Below are 16,933 nucleotides of genomic sequence, written 5' to 3' on the forward strand. Positions count from 1 at the left end.
AGCGAAGCGTTTTGAACTATAATCAGTGTATGTTTTTGCTTCATGTACGTAACCCATTTTCTTTTTTTGCCTATACAGAGCTGTCAGTTGCCCATACACCGCCCAAATAAAGGTATGCGTCAGAAGAAGGTGTTGCATGCTTGGAACAAGATCGCCCGTAGGGCGGGTACTCTGTGAGTAGTAATAAAGGGCCAACCAAGATTGAGGATTTAGACCAACTTACTTATTGAAAAATGGTTACACGTTTTTAAGACGAGCTCATATAGGAGAAGTGGTGAACTCCTTCAGCTGGAAGATTAATCAAGTGAATTGACATAGTTAGGCCTAGCTGGAGTTCATCAATTTCTAAGAGTATGAGAAAACACGAGATCACAAATGCAAGTTACAAAACTTTCACTGTCGAATGAATTTGAAGAGACTTTTAAAATAAACATATCTGGATGAATGGAACAGAATTGTTTTTTCCCTAAATTCCCTAGATTGGTGCACATACGATAGGAGTATTATTTAAAAGGGCTTTTGATAAGCTGTTATTGAAGACATTTTGGATTAAAAGCCACAATGGTAGTTTTCTTGAGGTTCTTCCATGCTACACACAAGTTGCGTATCACATTAACTTTTTGGTGACAAACGAGGCAGAAGTTAGACGTGAATTTTGACCTGAAACGAATGTGCTTCACATCCTACACAGACGAAACAAAGTGCATAACCAATTCACCACTTCCAAATTTTATCATTTGCTTCATTTCCATTCCAACATGCTAATGCAATGGAAAGGCTCAAACAGGCTGGTGGCTCAGCTCACTTTAGGAAAAGCAATGCCCTTCAGAATGGTAGTGAGTAGTTTGAATAGGGGACAGATTTGCTTGCCAGCACTACCCATTAAGCTTATACCTTTCTTACCTTGGTATTTATCTGAGAAGCTGTAGTTGAGATGGGCCTCAATGCTATTAGCAACTGCGATGCCATTCACCTGCCACAAAGAGCACAATTCAAGTACAGAAACAATCAATGATGGTTAAAATGAGGAAAAACTTTGGGTGAACTTATATGATATAGCAAGAGGTATTTGTAAAATAATGGTTCCACTCCCAGTATAATAGTGGACAGACAGGAAGAGACAGACGGTACCTTCTTCATTTCAATCTGCACAAAGCCCTCAGGAAAATCCAGGCGGAGATGCGCCTTATTTTCTGAACACGAGCCACTGGAGTGCGTAACATTTGGGTTTATGTTGAAAATCTTCAGCTGAGGGGAACAGTGACAAGTGGAACCATGGTAAAGATCTGTTCTCTAAACATGAAAGTGATCCGCAACTTGCGCAAACCCTTCATTTTTGAAACGAGTACACCCACTCCCGAGGGGAGCAACTAGGGGGGACGGAGGAAGGAAGGGGATCACGTGTATACACACCATGTGGTCGGCGGTTTGTTAATATCCTTATTGTTTAACTACCACAATTATTCCCACGTTATTGTGGGATTGGCTGAGGGAAACTTGGCCGAAGTCATTCATGAACAGGCTGGCCGGTCTGTTAAGGTTAAGAAAGGAATTTAGAATTTGTTCAGGTGCCACCGATAGCTCGACTACTCTTCATGAAGGATACGGTGGTATCTTTAAACTCCACCAACTAATGCTGGTAAATGGGACGTCAGCTTAACATCCATTCGAGAAATGACACACATTGATGAATCAACCTGCCTGTGAAACACGAGGATGACACCGGAATGAAAGCTGGGTCGGGATTCGAACCCAGGCTAGACAGCTTTGAGGAGAGTGTGCATAGCTTGAGGCTATCCTGCCAGATCCAGAGTTCATATTGTCATTATGCCATTATTATTGGATGGAATTGACCGATTAATTTGTGGTGAGAATAATTTTGATGAAAAAGATAACTTGGATGACAGAGGTGAAAGTCGGGATTGGAGGAAAATGCATCAACAACCTAAAGTATGCTGATAAAATACCACTCTGTTGGCAGAAAGTAGAGAGGACTTGATGAAATTGCTGTAGACAGTGAAGAAGGAAAGTGAAAAGGCTGGTCTTTATTTAAACCTCAAAAACATTAAAATCTTGTCAACTGAGAAGAATGATGTGACAAGTGTGTTCCATTACCAATTACCATTACTGTTCCATTCCCAAAAAACTGAGGAACAAACGAGTGGAGGTGAGCAATGATCCTTGGTTGAGGTAGTTTCACGAGAAGGTGGTTGATGTTGGACCATGTGAGCCCTGCAGAACCGAGGGGATGGAGGCACGGAAAGAGCAGAGGGTGCAAGACCAGAAAAGAAGTGGTAGAAGACAGAGACCACCAACTTGTCTGTGATGGCCAAGTGACAAGCCCATGGACTCAGCTTCATCGTGGGAGATTCCAATAATGTTGTTGGCCTTGGTTTCCACGGCATCAAGTTGGGCACAATGTGAGACAGGGAAGACAACCCAGAGGCGAGAGCGGGGAAGCCATCAGGCTGCGGATGAAAGCCTTGAAGGTGCATTGGAGTTCAGGTGTGCCAAGGAAGGACTGTCATAATATTGAAGACATGTATCCATATTGTGTGTGTGTGTTTAATTATTATATCTCCATAATTTGGGTTTCAGAAGATGGGACTCGAATTATCCATCTCCACTTTGGTAAGGCATCAAAGTTCATGGAACAAGCTGTTCAACTTTGTTGTTCTCAGAGTTTTGTTCCGAGGGCTCTTTTCAGGATCCTCACCAAACCCAGGACTGCCTCTAATTGTAGTTCATTTGTGGTATTATTCCTGGGGATGGTTTCTAAAATCTCAGTGCAGTTCTTATTTGTTATTCCCATTGCTCCAATGATCACTGATGCAATTTTGACACTTCAGCTTCCAAGATCTCTTGATATCATTTCTTGAGGTCCTGGTATTTGGTCATTTTCTTGATTTCCACATTATTTTAGCCAAAAAAAAAAAAAAAAAAAAAAAAAAAAAAAAAAAAAATCGCTGGGTACTGATATCTCAATCAGCAATGCTGTCTTTTCCTTCTTGTTCCTGAGTACAATGTCTGGGCGCAATGCTTCGTTTCCTATGCTCACGCTTTATGGGATCATCAGGTCGTATGGGAGTGAGACATCTTTGTTTTCAATGATTGCCCTTGGTTCATGTTTCCATGAGTTTTGTGGAACTGGGATGTTGAAATTACTGCAGATATGCCAATGAATCACTTTGCATACCTTGTTATGGCATTGTTCTGATAGTTTTTTTTTGCATCCTGAAAGCAGGCGACTCATACTTTCTGTTTGTCTTGCAGAACATACACTTGTCCGTTTGGTTCAGTCCCACCATCTTTTAAAATACAATGGTGTCGGGTCTTTGATGTTGGGCATTTATTATGATTCTTTCTCCGTCCCAGTTGAGCTGACCTCGTTTTAGCCATTCCAATGAGACTTCTTTGTCTATCCCCAATACTTCCAATTCTTTTTTGTGTTTCCCTGCTCTTTTGTCGTTCTCCCAGTTGTTGGTGTATATATATATATATATATATATTTTTTTTTTTTCTCTCTCTTTTATGTAATTGTTAGGGTTGTATTTGTTGCCGTTTCATCTTCTATTCACACTAGGTTTTGGAAATTCTTTGTGAGTTAGGAATACATTTTCAGCTTTGTTGTGTTCATGTTTGTTAACAGATTGAATCCAATAGTCTGTTGAACATTTCACATACTCAGCTAGTCAAACACTTGTCGCTCTGTGCAGCTAGCTGAATTCCATCAGGCCGCTCCCTCCCTCTTGTCTCGGCAGGTATATTCTCAGCATGCACTAGTTTATGTTCTACCTTGTACAAATGTGCACTTGACACACTTATCTAGTCCAAATATTCCATTTGAATGTCTTCAGAGAACAGTTCCATTAGTTTTAGTTGCTCTGTCAATTTTTCATCATTTGGTGCAAAGAGGTGTGTGTGTGTGTGTGTGTGTGTGTGTGTGTGTGTGTGTGTGTGTGTGTGTGTGTGTGTGTGTGTGTGTGTGTGTGTGTGTGTTTTCTGCATTCCTAAACCACTGGACAGAACGAGCTGAAATTTGGTGGTTGTAGTTGGTTGGGTTATGCATGGGAATGTTTTGGTAAAAAACATTTTTTTTTTCAGTCACAGTGGTGGTTGTACATGGAAATGTTCTACCAAGTTGGGAGTGCCACCTCCAACTTAAAGCTGCCTGCCAATCCCTTCTGCTCCCGAAGGGAGCAGGTGATTCTACCAAAATAAACTAAACCATTGTTTACACTCCACTGGGTTGCTCAACAATGCTAAGAGGCAGAGTTTATTAGGGTACCCTGTGAGTACAGGGTACCCTATTGTTTTCCTTCTGTTTATTATTATTATTACGCATTATTATTAGGGTACCCTGTGAGTACAGGGTACCCTATTGTTTTTCTTCTGTTTATTATTATTACGCATTATTATTATTATTTTTCCGCCGGCATTTTGCACCCTTTTTCGCTTTAAAAATCATTTTCTCTGGGACACTAAGTCCGATCGACACGAAATTTTCACCATAGTATGTATCTTTTTTGATAGCACAATCACGTTATAATTATGACGTCATTGGTCACGTGGTACGGTCGCCATCTTGAAAAAAGTGATAAACTTTGGACATCTGTATCTCGGAAACCGTGCAATGGAAAAAATTTTCGTTTGATACATTTTACTAAGCTCCCTATGGGGAACACGTGTGATTTTTCGTGACGTCATAGGTGAAGCGATATACCGGTGAAAATTCGTCAAGTAGAACGCTGTATAGGAAAAATCTGAAAAATTTTGAGCATCATCTACGCCTAAAATCACCGACGAAAATGTTTTTCTTGTCGTCATCGATGACGTATTTCGGCCGCCATCTTGTTTTTTAGTGTTTTTTAAAAAAAAAATCTTCTTCTCCAGAACGGCTGTGCAGATTGAGGCGAAACTTTACAGGCACATTCCCCCTGAGGTCCTCTTTCAAGTTTGTTAATTTGTTGTTGATACGTCACATGGTTTGGCGGCCATCTTGAAAAAACCCTAAAACCTTCAAACATCTTCTCCAGAAGCGCTGGTCCAATGAAGGCGAGATTTCAGAACTATATTCGTGACATGTATGCGATGCAAGTTTGTTAATTTCGAAGTGATAGGTCACATGGTTTGGCCGCCATGTTGGATTTAAGAAAAATATTAAATAATGTTTTCTCTGGAATTTCATAAGCCATCGAAGCGAAAATTTGCAAGTGCCTTCCTCCCTCAACTCTGCATACATGGTAAAAAAATTTTACCTCAGAAGTCACATGGTTTGGCGGCCATCTTGGATAGAAAAATAGACCTTATCCGATTTACACGAAACTTCACACACTTGTTCGGGTCGACGATAGAAAGCAGAATTTAAATTTATGATATCATGGGTCACAAAGTTCGGCAGCCATCTTGGATTGAAAATGAATAAATTTTAAAAATCTTCTTCTCCAGAAGGGCAAGACAGATTAAGACGAAACTTCACACATATATTCCCCATGAGGTCCTTTCTCAAGTTTGTTAATTTGTTCTTGATCGGTCACATGGTTTGGCGGCCATCTTGAAAAAACCCTAAAACCTTCAAACATCTTCTTCTCCAGAAGCGCTGGTCCGAAGAAGGGGAGATTTCAGAACTATATTCGGGACAGGTAGGCGATATAAGTTTGTTAATTTCGAATTGATAAGTCACACGGTTTGGCCGCCATGTTGGATTTAAGAAAAATATTAAATAATGTTTTCTCTGGAACCGCTTAACCTAACAAATCGAAAGTTTGCAATTATAATCTACCATCGTGTGTGCACGCGTGGTAAAAATTATGACGTCACATGGTTTGGCGGCCATCTTGGATAGAAAAACGCACCTTTACCGATTTACACGAAACTTCACAAACGTGTTCCAATACCAAGTTGGATGCAGAATATAAATTTGTGATGTCATAGGTCACATGGTTCGTCAGCCATCTTGGATTGAAAAATAATATCTTTAAACGTCTTTTTCTCTGAAACCACTGAACAGATCCAGGCGAAACTCCACCACTATGACCGCCTCTCCATGACGAATAAAAAGTTCTCACCCCCTTTTGAGGTACGACGCAACGTTTGGCAGCCATATTGGATTGAAGGAAAATATTAATTAATGTTTACTCTGGAATTACTGCATCAATAAATGTGAAACATCAAGTTTATGGTGGAACGCTCATGCGGAATGAGGGTTTGAAATTTCAATGGGATCGGGCCCAGGGTTTGGCAGCCATGTTGGTTTTAAGAAAAATATTAAATAATGTTTTCTCTGGAACTGCTTAACCTGGAGAAGCGAAAATTTGCAGTTATCATCCACCATCGTGTTTGCACACGTGGTGCAAATTATGACATCACAAGTCACATGGTTTGGCCGCCATCTTGGATTGAAGGATAAATATTAATTAATGTTTACTCTGGAACCGCTGCCTCTATATATGCGAAACTTCACATTTATAATTCAGGTGACATGCAAAACAAAAGTTTAAAATTTCAACCTGATCGGTCACGCGGTTTGGCAGCCAGAATTATTTAATTATTTGAATCTATTCGCCAGTAATGAGGAAATTGAACGCTTTGTGCTGCCCCGTTCGTAGGTCTTCAGTCCCACGCCATATCGAAGCAGGCCTCTGTTTGTATCACTCTTCAATCATGTTTTTTTCTGGAACCACTTTCCCGATGAATGCGAAACTTTGCGACTGTCATCTGCAGAAAGTCCCATGTTGTATCAAAGGCGGACGTGGACTGGGTACCCGGTCATCACTGCCAACAGTTATAAAGTGGCAGTTCTAGTTAGGGTACCCTGTCAGTACAGGGTACCCTATTGTTTTTCTTCTGTTTATTATTATTACGCATTATTATTATTATTTTTCCGCCGGCATTTTGCACCCTTTTTCGCTTTAAAAATCATTTTCTCTGGAACACAAAGTCCGATCGACAGGAAATTTTCACCATAGTATTATCTTTTTTGATAGCACAATCACGTTGTAATTATAACGTCATTGGTCACGTGGTACAGTCGCCATCTTGAAAAAAGCGATAAACTTTGGACATCTGTATCTCGGAAACCGTGCAATGGAAAATTTTTTCGTTTGATACATTTTACTAAGCTCCCTATGGGGAACACGTGCGATTTTTCGTGACATCATAGGTGAAGCGATATACCGGTGAAAATTCGTCAAGTAGAACGCTGTATAGGAAAAATCTGAAAAATTCTGAGCGTCATCTACGCCTAAAATTACCGACGAAAATGTTTTTCTTGACGTCATCGATGACGTATTTCGGCCGCCATCTTGTTTTTTAGTGTTTTTTTAAAAAAATCTTCTTCTCCAGAAGGGCTAGGCAGATTAAGGCGAAACTTTACAGGTACATTCCCCCTGAGGTCCTCTTTCAAGTTTGTTAATTTGTTGTTGATACGTCACATGGTTTGGCGGCCATCTTGAAAAAACCCTAAAACCTTCAAACATCTTCTTCTCCAGAAGCGCTGGGCCAATGAAGGCGAGATTTCAGAACTATATTCGTGACATGTATGCGATGCAAGTTTGTTAATTTCGAAGTGATAGGTCACATGGTTTGGCCGCCATGTTGGATTTAAGAAAAATATTAAATAATGTTTTCTCTGGTATTTCATAAGCCATCGAAGCAAAAATTTGCAAGTGCCTTCCTCCCTGAAGTCTGCATACATGGTAAAAAAAATTTACCTCAGAAGTCACATGGTTTGGCGGCCATCTTGGATAGAAAAATAGACCTTATCCGATTTACACGAAACTTCACACACTTGTTCGGGTCGATGATGGAAAGCAGAATTTAAATTTATGATATCCTCGGTCACAAGGTTCGGCAGCCATCTTGGATTGAAAATGAATAAATTTTAAAAATCTTCTTCTCCAGAAGGGCAAGACAGATTAAGACGAAACTTCACAGATATATTCCACATGATGTCCTTTCTCAAGTTTGTTAATTTCTTCTTGAACGGTCACATGGTTTGGCGGCCATCTTGAAAAAACCCTAAAACCTTCAAACATCTTCTTCTCCAGATGCGCTGGTCGGATGAAGGGAAGATTTCAGAAGTATGTTCGGGACAGGAAGGCGATATAAGTTTGTTAATTGCGAATTGATAAGTCACATGATTTGGCCGCCATCTTGGATTTAAGAAAAATATTAAATAATGTTTTCTCTGGAACCGCTTAACCAAACGAATCGAAAATTTGTAATTATCATCGAGAGGGCAGTATGCACGCATGGTAAAAATTATGATGTCACACGTCACATGGTTTGGCGGCCATCTTGGATAGAAAAACGCACCTTTACCGATTAACACGAAACTTCAGAAACGTGTTCCAATATCCAGTTGGAAGCAGAATATAAATTTCTGATGTCATAGGTCACATGGTTCGTCAGCCATCTTGGATTGAAAAACAATATCTTCAAACGTCTTTTTCTCTGAAACGGCTGAACAGATCCAGGCGAAACTCGACCACTATGACCGCCTCTCCATGACGAATAAAAAGTTCCCACCCCCTTTTGAGGTACGATGCAACGTTTGGCAGCCATATTGGAATGAAAGAAAAATATTAATTAATGTTTACTCTGGAACTACTGAATCAATAAATGTGAAACATCAAGTTTATGGTGGAACGCTCATGCGGAATGAGGGTTTGAAATTTCAACGAGATCGGGCCCAGGGTTTGGCAGCCATGTTGGTTTTAAGAAAAATATTAAATAATGTTTACTCTGGAACTGCTTAACCTGAAGAAGCGAAAATTTGCAGTTATCATCCACCATCGTGTTTGCACACGGGGTGCAAATTATGACATCACAAGTCACATGGTTTGGCCGCCATCTTGGATTGAAGGATAAATATTAATTAATGTTTACTCTGGAACCGCTGCCTCTATATATGCGAAACTTCACATTTATAATTCAGGTGACATGCGAAACAAAAGTTTAAAATTTCAACCTGAACGGTCACGCGGTTTGGGAGCCAGAATTATTTAATTATTTGAATCTGGAAGCCAGTAATAACGAAATTGAATGCTTTGTGCTGCCCGGTTCGTAACTCGTCTGTTCCGCGCCCTCTCGAAGCAGGCCTGTGTTTATATCACTATTAAATAATGTTTTCTCTGGCACCGCTTATCCTGTCAATGCAAAACTTTGCGACTCTGATTTAAGTCTCATGTTGTATCAGTTGTGTCAAAGGCACTTCTGGGTACCCGGTCATCACTGCCAGCAGTTATAAAGTGGCAGTTCTAGTTAGGGTACCCTGTCAGTACAGGGTACCCTATTGTTTTTCTTATGTTTATTTATTATTATTATTATTTTTCCGCCGGCATTTTGCGGCCTGTTTTCGCTTTAAAAATCATTTTCTCAGGAACGCAAAGTCCGATCGACACGAAATTTTCACCGTAGTATGTATCTTTTTTGATAGCACAATCACGTTATAATTATGACGTCATTGGTCACGTGGTGCGGGCGCCATCTTGAAAAAAACGATAAACTTTGGACCTCTGTATCTCGGAAACCGTGCAATGGAAAATTTTTTCGTTTCATACATTTTACTAAACTCACTATGGGGAATACGTGTGATTTTTCGTGACGTCATAGGTGAAGCGATATACCGGTGAAAATTCGTCAAGTAGAACGCCATATAGGAAAAATCTGAAAAATTTTGAGTGTCATCAACGACAAAATTCATCGTCAAAAATGTTATTTTTGACGTCATCGATGACGTAATTCGGCCGCCATCTTGTTTTTTAGTGTTTTTTAAAAAAAAATCTTCTTCTCCAGAACGGCTGTGCAGATTGAGGCGAAACTTTACAGGCACATTCGCCCTGAGGTCCTCTTTCAAGTTTGTTAATTTGTTGTTGATACGTCACATGGTTTGGCGGCCATCTTGAAAAAACCTTAAAACCTTCAAACATCTTCTTCTCCAGAAGCGCTGGTCCACTGAAGGCGAGATTTCAGAACTATATTCGTGACATGTATGCGATGCAAGTTTGTTAATTTCAAAGTGATAGGTCACATGGTTTGGCCGCCATGTTGGATTTAAGAAAAATATTAAATAATGTTTTCTCTGGTATTTCATAAGCCATCAAAGCGAAAATTTGCAAGTGCCTTCCTCCCTCAAGTCTGCATACATGGTAAAAATTTTTTACCTCAGAAGTCACATGGTTTGGCGGCCATCTTGGATAGAAAAATAGACTTTATCCGATTTACACGAAACTTCACACACTTGTTCGGGTCGACGATGGAAAGCAGAATTTAAATTTATGATATCATAGGTCACAAGGTTCGGCAGCCATCTTGGATTGAAAATGAATAAATTTTAAAAATCTTCTTCTCCAGAAGGGCAAGACAGATGAAGACGAAACTTCACACATATATTCCCCATGAGGTCCTTTCTCAAGTTTGTTAATTTGTTCTTGATCGGTCACATGGTTCGGCGGCCATCTTGAAAAAACCCTAAAACCTTCAAACATCTTCTTCTCCAGAAGCGCTGGTCGGATGAAGGGGAGATTTCAGAACTATATTCGGGACACGTAGGTGATATAAGTTTGTTAATTTCGAATTGATACGTTAGACGGTTTGGCCGCCATCTTGGATTTAAGAAAAATATTAAATAATGTTTTCTCTGGAACCGCTGAACCAAACGAATCGAAAATTTCTAATTATCATCTACCATCGTGTATGCACGCATGGTAAAAATTATGACATCACACGTCACATGGTTTGGCGGCCATCTTGGATAGAAAAACGCACCTTTACCGATTAACACGAAACTTTACAAACGTGTTCCAATACCCAGTTGGAAGCAGAATATAAATTTCTGATGTCATAGGTCACATGGTTCGTCAGCCATCTTGGATTGAAAATGAATAAATTTTAAAAATCTTCTTCTCCAGAAAGGCAAGACAGATTAAGCCGAAACTTCACACATATATTCCCCATGAGGTCCTTTCTCAAGTTTGTTAATTTGTTCTTGATTGGTCACATGGTTTGGCAGCCATCTTGAATTTACCTTAAAACCTTCAAACATCATCTTCTCCAGAACACCTGATCTGATCAAGGGGAAACTTCACACCCCTATTGCACATGAGTAGGGAATACAAGTTTGTTAATTTCTAATTGATAGGTCACATGGTTTGGCAGCCATGTTGAATTTAAGAAAAATATTAAATAATGTTTTCTCTGGAACTGCTTAACCTATCGAAGCGAAAATTTGCGTCTGTCATCCTCCATGATATCTGCATACATGGTAAAAATTATGAGGTCACAAGTCACATGGTTTGGCCGCCATCTTAGATTGAAGGATAAATATTAATTCATGTTTACTCTGGAACCACTACTTCTATATATGCGAAACTTCATATTTATAATTTAGGCTACATGTGAAACAAAAGTTTAAAATTTCAACCTGATCGGTCGTGTGGTTTGGCAGCCAGAATTATTTAATTATTTGAATCTGGAAGCCAGTAATAACGAAATTGAATGCTTTGTGCTGCCCGGTTCGTAACTCGTCTGTTCCGCTCCCTCTCGAAGCAGGCCTGTGTTTGTATCACTATTAAATAATGTTTTCTCTGGCAACGCTTATCCTTTCAATGCGAAAATTGCGACTATGATTTAAGTCTCACGTTGAGTCAAAGGCGGACGCGGACTGGGTACCCGGTCATCACTGCCAGCAGTTATAAAGTGGCAGTTCTAGTTATTATTATTTTTCCGCCGGCATTTTGCACCCTTTTTCGCTTTAAAAATCATTTTCTCTGGAACACTTAGTCCGATCGACAGGAAATTTTCACCATAGTATGTATCTTTTTTGATAGCACAATCACGTTATAATTATGACGTCATTGGTCACGTGGTACGGTCGCCATCTTGAAAAAAGCGATAAACTTTGGACATCTGTATCTCGGAAACCGTGCAATGGAAAAATTTTTCGTTTGATACATTTTACTAAGCTCCCTATGGGGAACACGTGTGATTTTTCGTGACGTCATAGGTGAAGCGATATACCGGTGAAAATTCGTCAAGTAGAACGCCGTATTGGAAAAATCTGAAAAATTCTGAGCGTCATCTACACCAAAATTCATCGTCAAAAATGTTTTTTTGACGTCATCGATGACGTAATTCGGCCGCCATCTTGTTTTTTAGTGTTTTTTTTTTTTTAAATCTTCATCTCCAGAAGGGCTAGGCAGATTAAGGCGAAACTTTACAGGTACATTCCCCCTGAGGTCCTCTTTCAAGTTTGTTAATTTGTTGTTGATACGTCACATGGTTTGGTGGCCATCTTGAAAAAACCCTAAAACCTTCAAACATCTTCTTCTCCAGAAGCGCTGATCCAATGAAGGCGAGATTTCAGAACTATATTCGTGACATGTATGCGATGCAAGTTTGTTAATTTCGAAGTGATAGGTCACATGGTTTGGCCGCCATGTTGGATTTAAGAAAAATATTAAATAATGTTTTCTCTGGAATTTCACAAGCCATCGAAGCGAAAATTTGCAAGTGCCTTCCTCCCTCAAGTCTGCATACATGGTAAAAATTTTTTACCTCAGAAGTCACATGGTTTGGCGGCCATCTTGGATAGAAAAATAGACCTCATCCGATTTACACGAAACTTCACACACTTGTTCGGGTCGACGATGGAAAGCAGAATTTAAATTTATGATATCCTCGGTCAAAAGGTTCGGCAGCCATCTTGGATTGAAAATGAATAAATTTTTAAAATCTTCTTCTCCAGAAGGGCAAGACAGATTAAGACGAAACTTCACACATATATTCCCCATGAGGTCCTTTCTCAAGTTTGTTAATTTGTTCTTGATCGGTCACATGGTTTGGCGGCCATCTTGAAAAAACCCTAAAACCTTCAAACATCTTCTTCTCCAGATGCGCTGGTCCAATGAAGGGGAGATTTCAGAACTATATTCGGGACAGGAAGGCGATATAAGTTTGTTAATTTCGAATTGATAAGTCACATGGTTTGGCCGCCATCTTGGATTTAAGAAAAATATTAAATGTTTTCTCTGGAACCGCTTAACCAAACGAATCGAAAATTTGTAATTATCATCAAGAGGGCAGTATGCACGCATGGTAAAAATTATGACGTCACACGTCACATGGTTTGGCGGCCATCTTGGATAGAAAAACGCACCTTTACCGATTAACACGAAACTTCACAAACGTGTTCCAATACCCAGTTGGAAGCAGAATATAAATTTCTGATGTCATAGGTCACATGGTTCGTCAGCCATCTTGGATTTAAAAACAATATCTTCAAACGTCTTTTTCTCTGAAACGGCTGAACAGATCCAGGCGAAACTCGACCACTATGACCGCCTCTCCATGCCGAATAAAAAGTTCCCACCCCCTTTTGAGGTACGATGCAACGTTTGGCAGCCATATTGGATTGAAGGAAAAATATTAATTAATGTTTACTCTGGAACTACTGCATCAATAAATGTGAAACATCAAGTTTATGGTGGAACGCTCATGTGGAATGAGGGTTTGAAATTTCAACGCGATCGGGCCCAGGGTTTGGCAGCCATGTTGGTTTTAAGAAAAATATTAAATAATGTTTTCTCTGGTATTTCATAAGCCATCGAAGCGAAAATTTGCAAGTGCCTTCCTCGCTCAAGTGTGCATACATGGTAAAAAAATTTTACCTCAGAAGTCACATGGTTTGGCGGCCATCTTGGATAGAAAAATAGACTTTATCTGATTTACACGAAACTTCACACACTTGTTCGGGTCGACGATGGAAAGCAGAATTTAAATTTATGATATCATAGGTCACAAGGTTCGGCAGCCATCTTGGATTGAAAATGAATAAATTTTAAAAATCTTCTTCTCCAGAAGGGCAAGACAGATCAAGACGAAACTTAACACATATATTCCCCATGAGGTCCTTTCTCAAGTTTGTTAATTTGTTGTTGATACGTCACATGGTTTGGCGGCCATCTTGAAAAAACCCTAAAACCTCCAAACATTTTGTTCTCCAGAAGCGCTGGTCGGATGAAGGGCAGATTTCAGAAGTATATTCGGGACACGTAGGGGATATAAGTTTGTTAATTTCGAATTGATAAGTCACACGGTTTGGCCGCCATATTGGATTTAAGAAAAATATTAAATAATGTTTTCTCTGGAACCGCTTAACCCAACGAATCGAAAGTTTGCAATTATCATCTACCATCATGTCTGCACGAGTGTTAAAAATTATGATGTCACACGTCACATGGTTTGGCGGCCATCTTGGATAGAAAAACGCACCTTTACCGATTAACACGAAACTTCACACACGTGTTCCAATACCCAGTTGGAAGCAGAATCTAAACTTGTGATGTCATAGGTCACATGGTTCGTCAGCCATCTTGGATTGAAAAATAATATCTTAAAATGTCTTTTTCTCTGACACGACTGAACAGATCCAGGCGAAACTCCACCACTATGACCGCCTCTCCATGACGAATAAAAAGTTCTCACCCTCTTTTGAGATACGACGCAACGTTTGGCAGCCATAGTGGATTGAAGGAAAAATATTAATTAATGTTTACTCTGGAACAACTGCATCAATCAATGTGAAACATCACCTTTATGGTGGAACAGTCATGCGGAATGAGGGTTTGAAATTTCAACCTGATCGGTCACACGGTTTGGCAGCCAGAATTATTTAATTATTTGAATCTGTTCGCCAGTCATAAGGACATTGAACGCTTTGTGCTGCCCGGTTCGTAGCTCTTCAGTCCAACGCCATATCGAAGCAGGCCTCTGTTTGTATCACTCTTCAATAATGTTTTTTTGCTGGAACCACTTTCCCGATGAATGCGAAACTTTGCGACTGTCATCTGCACAAAGTCCCATGTTGTATCAAAGGCGGACGGACTGGGTACCCGGTCATCACTGCCAGCAGTTATAAAGTGGCAGTTCTAGTGATTCTAAGTTGAAATCCAACAATAAGCAGTGGATCCGGAATTATAAACCGAAGTGGTTTATGATTTTGCTTCTGTATCCATATTATCCATCCCTTGCATTCTTTCCTACCCCTCATCGTTATCCGAATCTCTCGTTATCAGTCTCCGTATATTTTGGCTCTACCGTTGGCATTTTCACCTTTTCTTTCTGATGTTACTTTTGTTATGTTGCTTCCTGATCCATTCCATGTTCCAGTTATTCCACAAACGTCGACTGGATACAAAAAGTGATAAAAATAAATAAATAAATAAATACATACATACATCACCCGTAAATACCCCCCCCCAAAAAAACGCAGTAATTGTCATATTCTTATAGCCACTCCCACATTACACATCATAACATAGCCAATGAGTTATCGTCTTAAGTTCGCAACATTGATCGAATTCAGATTCGTAATGACTTTTTAATAGTGTTACGGTTGTGGGAGTGTGGGGAGGTGTCAATAGTTTGCAAAGCATGCATGATTATTTGTGACATTTAAGTTGCATTATGTAGGAAATGCAAGGTCAGCTGTGGGATCAGAAATCAGACCTTTTGTATTTATTTTTCTTTTTTATTTGCTTTTGCTGAAAGTTTCCCCTCTCCCTCCCCAATCCACTCCCTTGACTCTTCGTGGCATTTTTGCTGATGGTGGTGTGCACCAACCAAGACTGTGTGAAGGACTTGATTCTCTTCTTTCCAGCTGAAGGAGGGTGAGAGAAAAGAGAGGAAGAAGAAGAAGAAGGCCATTCTTTCTTTTCTCTGTGGAAACTCCGTGTTTCATGGCGTGAGCAGCCTCATCGTGCTGTCATATGAAGGAAATGCTGTGTTGTATCAAGGACTCGACCACACCATAAAGCCAAATCTAAGAAGGAAGGAGGAGGAGGAGGAGGAGGAGGAGGAGAAGGAGGAGGAGAAGGAGGAGGAGAAGGAGGAGGAGGAGGAGGAGAAGGAGGAGGAGGAGGAGGAGGAGAAGGAGGAGGAGAAGGAGGAGGAGAAGGAGGAGGAGAAGGAGGAGGAGAAGGAGGAGGAGAAGGAGGAGGAGAAGGAGGAGGAGAAGGAGGAGGAGAAGGAGGAGGAGAAGGAGAAGGAGGAGGAGGAGGAGGAGGAGAAGTGAGTTGTGGTGTTCTGAGGATGAGGCGAGGCCAGTGATGCCTCAGCAACCAGAGCTGTGTTGCTGAGTAAGTGGCTGTCCTTAAAAGTGAGGGAAGGATGAAGGGGAGGGTTAAGGAGAGCACTCAAGATGAGATGTCCGGATGATGCAGAGCGAGATGACTGGGCCCTTTCTCCATTTATCCCACCAAGTGCTGCTCACACAAGCGTGGATGAAACCGCCCTTCAAACATTTCCTTCCTTTTCTCCTGTTTTATTTGAATTCCCCACAAATGTTTTTTTTTTTTGCTTTGCTTCCCTTTCCTTGCCCTGCGTTAGACAGACAGAGAGGCCCTGGAGTACCGGTGGAAAGTGGATGCAGTGATGTGCTGCTCCGGCACAAGCTCTCTGACCTGACCTGTGTTGTACTTAAGTCCATCATTATAGTACCTAGAAGATTTGCTTCTTGTATCGTTTTGCCTTCAGTGTACCCCATCCATTGATGTAGTAAGTATATTGAATGCATTTAATTGTGTACAATTTTGTGCCATCGTTCCATAGGGCTGTGTTGCAAAACTCCATTTAGAATAGCAAATGCATGACATTTACGCACGCGTTTTGGAAACAACAGTGTTCGAGTCGCAAGCCCCTCCAAATTGCCAGCGAGGCAGTCTCGAACTCTACTTCTTGCACTCAACCTCAAGTTTAAGCTTCCAAAAACCACTCGGCTGGCTTGCAGGCCTTAGCCTGGGAAAATGACCTAGGGCCAGGTCACCATGAAACACTCGTAAATCGGGAGTGACGTTTGGGACCCTAGTTCGATTCCCATCACCCGTAAACATAGGCTGCAAGAGAGATGGCAACGATGATTCTATGGCTCATC

General features: G+C 40.5%; 1 protein-coding gene across 3 annotated transcripts in view; it reads right to left on the reverse strand.

The window, feature by feature from the left end:
* LOC147023637 (lysosome-associated membrane glycoprotein 1-like) overlaps nucleotides 1–16,933 on the reverse strand; it is a 97,729-nt gene that overhangs the window by 64,921 nt on the left and 15,875 nt on the right. For all 3 annotated transcript variants that reach the window (XM_085889271.1, XM_085889270.1, XM_085889272.1), the window contains 2 exons: nucleotides 1,132–1,248; nucleotides 904–973 (listed from right to left, as the gene is read on the reverse strand). In XM_085889271.1, coding sequence (XP_085745397.1) covers nucleotides 904–973; nucleotides 1,132–1,248 — 187 coding nt within the window. The remainder of the gene's footprint in view (nucleotides 1–903; nucleotides 974–1,131; nucleotides 1,249–16,933) is intronic.

The sequence above is a fragment of the Eptatretus burgeri genome, chromosome 7 (genome assembly GCF_056783735.1).
Source record: "Eptatretus burgeri isolate ZD-2024b chromosome 7, Ebu_testis_v1, whole genome shotgun sequence".
NCBI lineage: Eukaryota > Metazoa > Chordata > Myxini > Myxiniformes > Myxinidae > Eptatretus > Eptatretus burgeri.